Genomic DNA, 6,000 nt, shown 5'->3' with positions numbered 1-6,000 from the left:
CTCTGTGCTGCGTATCACATGTGTACGCTCTCTATATTTGTAGTAGCTACTACTAGGTGGCACATGTGTCGCGCATAGCATTGGTGCACTTGGATCGATCGCTGCTTTTTGTCTCAAACTGCGCGCGATCCGGCCGGCGTCGTAGCGTCCGTGACACGAGACGTTTTGGTCTACAGTAGTAGGATTGGCCATCGTCCGCCCGTGATGGTCCCCCGGCCCCACCCCTCCCTGGAGTGGACGAGTTCTTCATCCGGTTTCCGTGATCGCCATCGCGCCGACTCAATCCCGCTGTTACGTGCAACGCACGGCACTAGTACATGATATGGACGGATCGTTGTGACAGGAACCAGACACTCGTTGCCTTGATTAATTGGCTAATCTCATGTAGTAGCTTCGTTGCATCACCGTCGCATGTGCAAACGGATAAGTGAACAATGAAGCGCGCTGGAGCGAACCGACCGAGTCACCTGTGTACACTCCTAGCCAATGGACAAAATACAGACGGAACCGATACGCGGCGACAGGTCCGATCAGTGTGAAGTTCAGCACGCGCACCATGCAGATATGCAGCGCCGCCGCCGCCGCCGCCGGTGCCGCCTCAGCCGCCCACTGGACAACCACAGGCACAGGGCAGAAAAAAACAGCGCACCTTTGGCCGGCCTGTCAAAGGAACTAGGTGCCATAGCCGAGCTCCATCAGCCATTTTTCACACAGCATTGATTCGCTCGTGGTCGTCAGTATTTCCGGTCCAGTAGCAACAGAGCCAGAGGCATGGCGACACGGACGCGGACGTGAGGCAGGAACATATATTCTCGCGTTCTGCGGTGGCTGCCGCTCTGAATTCATCATCAGCTAGCTATTCAGCTGATGCCTCAACGATACTATTCCGTCCGTGTACGTGTGGCTGGACAAGAACGATCGCCTTGCAACCGCACACTTGACATGGTGCGTACATGATGCATAGAACACGGCGGACAATGACAAGAGTCAAGGGAAATGTATCTACATCATAGATTTTCCATCGTCGTACTCCCTGGTGATTCTACAAAAGAAAAAAGACAGTATCTCGTCTACCAGAACCAGAACAAAACTGAAGGGTCGCAAAATTTGGAAGTGTTAGGGGAAAAAAAAAGAGAGAATGAAGCTCAGTGGCAAAAAAGAAAGAAAGAAAAACAGAGCACTAGAGCTCTGCTCTGAAGCGGCCGCCGAGTCACCCTCACACCTCCCTAGGGTCCACGAAGATGGATCGACCAGGGGCCGACCTGGCCCAGTCCCATCCGTCCGCGTGGCCGCCACCACCAGCGCCGAGCCGCTTCATGCACCACAGGTCCTCGGTGCACGACAGTCGGCGCCAGTGCGGGATGCGCCCGCGGAGGGGGTCCATGGCCGCAACCTCCACCGCCACGGCGGCCGCCCTGCCGCGCGCCATGTTGACGATGGACGCGAAGACCGCCTCGGCGGCCATCGCGGCGTCGCGGCCGCCGCTCCCGGCGAGGCCGTAGACGAACCAGCCCGCGAAGGGGCGGAAGAAGTCGGGCACGGACGGCACGCGCAGCCACTTGGCGGCGCGGTCCAGCGCGCGGGTGGCGGCCGCGGCGGCGCGGCGCAGGCGCGACGCGCCGCGCACCTGGAGCCGGAACACGCCGCCGCAGTCCCACGCGCTGGCCACGGCCCACGACGCCGGCGGGCACGCCAGGAAGCGGTCGACGCCGCCCCACTCGTAGCCGCCCACGGTGGCCAGGAACGTGCCGCGGGAGAGCGCGTTGCCCAGGACGGCGCCGATGTCGGCGGGGAAGAACTCGACGTGCGCGAGCCGGCTGCGGTACAGCCGCTCGGCGTCGCGGGCGCCCAGGCGGACCACCGTGGCGCGCGGGGGCGGCCTGAGGCGGTGCGAGTGCACCGGGTGCACCAGCAGCGACGGCGTCCGGAACTTGGAGTAGCCGCAGCGGCCGGTGAAGAGCCGCAGCGACGCCTCGTTGGACCTGTCGGTGGCCATGTACGCGTACTCGGCGCCCATCAGCTCGAACCACTGCTCCAGCCGATGCACCAGCTGCCGCGCGATGCCCATCCGCCTGCACGCACGCACGCGACGCGCGCCGCGTTTACCATCCGTCGACCGACGCAGCAAATGCGGATTGCGATCGGGGATAGATAGACAGGTAAAAAGGTACTACAGCATGTTTTACCTGTGGGAAGGCGCGACGCGGAGGCCAAGAATGTAGCCGACTCTGGCGAAGGCGGGCGCGCCAGGGCGGCTCTTGCCGGAGGCGACAGACTTGACGGTTCCCCGGACGAGGGCGACGATCCGGCCGTCCGGCCCGGACGTCTCAGCTACCTGTTCATTGTCGAGATCAAAATCAAACTGACGCGCTCGAAACAGCAACCCACCACCAGCATAAAAACGAAAGAAGCAAAACTAACGAATTAATAGCCACGTGCAACCGTGCAATTTATAAGCAGAAGAAGATCGCTGCACTGCACACAACCATATACGTACGCCGTACGTGTATCCGCACGCACTGACGACGCGTATGTAGTAGAACGTATACGTATATGTACGCGTACGGACGGGGGTATGAGTATGACGACGACAGAGTAGACGTACGTACCAGCATGAGGTAGTGCGGCGAGTGGCGGATGCGCGCGACGGGGTCGCCGAGCAGGTCGGCGTGCAGCGACATCCCGCCGGCGGCGGCGGCCGGGCCGACCTCGCACTCCCGCTCGACGGCCTCCGTGCCGTCGCGGTCCGTCTTGGGATCGTAGTCCCGTATCGCCACCACCGCCCGTCGTCGTCCCTCCTCTCCCTCGTCTCTCATGGCGGCAACAACCATCGTCGACCGATCGCTGCACGGCCGCCTCTACTGCTAATACAGCGAGTATATATACTATACTCCGTATGGCACAGTATCCAGTACTACGCCGCTAGCTACATGTATTTGTATATGCATATGTAGTTTCACCCTCTCTATCTCTCGCTCGCTGCTCACCACCAAGAGTCCATCGGCAAATAAACCGGGCGAGGAACACTGCATACGCATGTAGCACTTATATATAGGCAGCCGAAGAAGAAGAAGGAGAAGGTGGAGAAGGAAAGCTACGCCTACGGGTATAGAGAGAGAGAGAGAGAGAGAGAGAGCCCTTGGCCTTCTGTTTTTCGTATTCCCTCCCTCCCACCAGAGGGAGAACCTAACCGTTCAGGTTTCTGGGGGTTAAAAGTGGGAACTCGCGCGCTGATCTCGCCCCCGGTCCCGGTTCTCCAGTTCTCCTGCATCATGTGTGGGGGCAGTTGCAGCAGGCGAACAAAAAGGTCAAAAGGAAAGCGCGCGCGCACGCACGCACGCATGAAGCCTATGACGAGCAACGGCAAAGCGGGCGAGGGAACGGAACGGAAAGCCGATGCCCTCCCAATTGGTTGACGACGGCGTGAATTGATTGATTGCCTGTCGTCCGCTTGGGTTTTTTTTTCCCTGCTGCGCGCGCGGTTATTAATTCCTCCTACTACGTAGAGCGCAGTAGTGGAGCGTATGATTGGCCGCCGGGGTTAACTGCGTAGTACTCCGTATTACGTGCAGCGTAAATCCTGGCGCTGGTAGTGGGCAGAACCGGCGCCTACCTTTTCTTTTCCGTTTTTTCTTTTGGGGTGTTTTGCGGCTCGCTGTTTTCGTGCGCGGCCCATGGATGCGCGTGAACTGAATTGGAGTACTAAACTCTCAGCTCGCTGCTATACGTACAGGACAGCCAGCAGCATGCACCTACCACCGATTAGTGGCGTTACGACCGATTTTTTTGTATTTTGGCCATTTTTCGGAAAAAAAACACGTTTGGACCCTAAAAAATTTTAATAACATTTTTGGACCCTTTGCTCGGCGCCATAGCCTGTGGCGCCGAGGTAAGACAGCTCGGCGCCATAGGTTATGGCGCCGAGGTACGTGCTACGTTGGCACAACCCGGCCGCCGTGTCGTTGACGTGGCACCGAGCTCGGCGCCACAGATCTTGGCGCCGAGCTCGGTTGTGTTATTAATAGTTTTGTTGCAAAGAAATAGCACAAAGCCATCTAGCCCAGTTGGTGCAGCATAAGATTTTAAACCATAAGGTTGGGAGTTCAAGCCCTACAACTCGCCCATATTTTTTTATCTTTTAAATAACTTATTTTTTTAAAATAACTCATTAGGTACTATTTGGAATGCAAAATTATTATATAAATCAATACATTAATTTTGTAGTCTCACCAGTTTAATTTTATAAAAAAGCATGTGAAGAAAAAAACTATTTTGCGCCTTCCTCTGTACCTGTTTCCGTTTCTACTTCGGTTTCCGGAGACGTTGCTGTCCACCGAAGACAACGTGCATCAAGGTCAGCGTCCTTGCTCGCTGGCATGTCATTTTCGTCTGGTCACGCATGCGCCGTCGCACGCTGCAGCTACGGGTTTGCTTTACCACGAAGCATTGGAGTAGACTGAACAAGTAAATAAAACAAGAGAACCACAGCAGCGCAGCTTATGCGCGAAGCTGTTGAGGTGCCTGTAAACTGGACCTGGGCTGCAGCTCAATCGAACCACAACAGCTCGTTCTGAATAAATCAGCACGGTTTTTTTTACATTTAGGTTTGACCTGTTTTTTTTCAAGGCGGATTGCTCAGAGTCCAATGGTAAGCCGTAGAAAAAACATCTCTATACCGTTTTGGCCCAAGCTCTGCTGATGCCAGCCCCCACATTATCTGCACCTGCCACGTCTGAAGTCCATCGGTCATGTGTGTGCAGTGCCCATTTTACGGCCGTTCCTAAATTCGTACATTTCTGTTTTTTTTCTTCACATGTTTTTTTTATAAAATTAAACTGGTGAGATTAAAAAATTCATGTATTGATTTATATAATAATTTTGCATTCCAAATAGTATACCTAATGAGTTATTTAAAAAATGAGTTATTTAAAAGATAAAAAAAAATATGGTGAGTTGCAAGGCTTGAACCCCCAACCTCATGGTTTAAAACCTTGTGCTGCACCAACTAGGCTAGATGGCTTTGTGCTATTTTTATACAACAAAACTATTAATAACACAACCGAGCTCGGCGCCAAGATCTGTGGCGCTGAGCTCGGTGCCACGTCAACGACACGGCGCACGGCGTCCGGGTTATGCCAACGTAGCACGTACCTCGGCGCCATAACCTATGGCGCCGAGCTGTGTTACCTCGGCGCCACAGGCTATGGCGCCGAGCAAAGGGTCCAAAAATGCTATTAAAATTTTTTAGGGTCTAAACGTGTTTTTTTTTCCCAAAAAATGGCCAAAATACAAAAAATTCGGGCGTTACGACGGCAGCAACGGCCGGTATTACTACCTGTGGTCATGGTCACGGTCACGGTCACGGAGTGGATTTCCGCGTCAGAGAGGGAGCCCCAGCCCCCAGGCAACACATGGTAGAGCAAAACAAAACCGGACATGTCCCGTGGTCGCTCCACGAGGCGCGACGCAACTGTCTGATTGTTAACCTTATCTAACGAGGCGTGGTTTTACAATTGATCTCTTTTCTTTTTTTTTCCCTTTTCCGATTGGACGGCCTTTTATTTGGCCTTGCCAAGCTAGCTGTGTTTTGAGCATCCAACGGCAACTGGTACCGCTGGTAGGCCTTCTGACACCGATTAGCCCCCTGATTGTTTATGCTCGGGCGGTCGGGCCTGTCCCCCAACGCGACCGTGCACGGGCCCAGTCAGACAAGAGCAATAGGACAGCCGGCTCTGACAAGCTGTTCTTTTTTTTTTTGTTGCAAAAGAAATATATTGCTGTTTTTTATTACCAAATAAAGAACCCGCGCTCGTGCTTGTGGAAGCTGAAACTCAACAGGGTGCATGTGCTTATTGGAAGGACCAACAAGTATAGTCATCGCTGTGGTCTTTGACCAATCCTTGACAGGGGGATATTACCACCTGCATGCCGTTCCTGAAAATGGACGGAGATTATACATCTCCAAACGCTATCGCGGCCGTGAAACTGAAGAGTTCACTG

The 6,000-nt window shown here is 54.5% G+C and overlaps 1 protein-coding gene across 1 annotated transcript; it reads right to left on the bottom strand.

Annotated features, from left to right (window-relative positions):
- Nucleotides 1–987: 987 nt before the first annotated feature.
- LOC100281361 (HLS1) lies at nucleotides 988–3,010 on the bottom strand. The gene is given in 3 exon segments (NM_001348960.1): nucleotides 988–2,072; nucleotides 2,187–2,335; nucleotides 2,610–3,010. Coding segments are annotated over 3 exon segments (1,227 nt in total). The 5' UTR covers nucleotides 2,832–3,010; the 3' UTR covers nucleotides 988–1,216.
- Nucleotides 3,011–6,000: the final 2,990 nt, after the last annotated feature.

The sequence above is a fragment of the Zea mays genome, chromosome 1, assembly GCF_902167145.1.
Source record: "Zea mays cultivar B73 chromosome 1, Zm-B73-REFERENCE-NAM-5.0, whole genome shotgun sequence".
NCBI lineage: Eukaryota > Viridiplantae > Streptophyta > Magnoliopsida > Poales > Poaceae > Zea > Zea mays.
The sequence above is the reverse complement of the archived record's forward strand: the minus strand, read 5'-3'. Positions and strand labels throughout refer to the sequence as shown.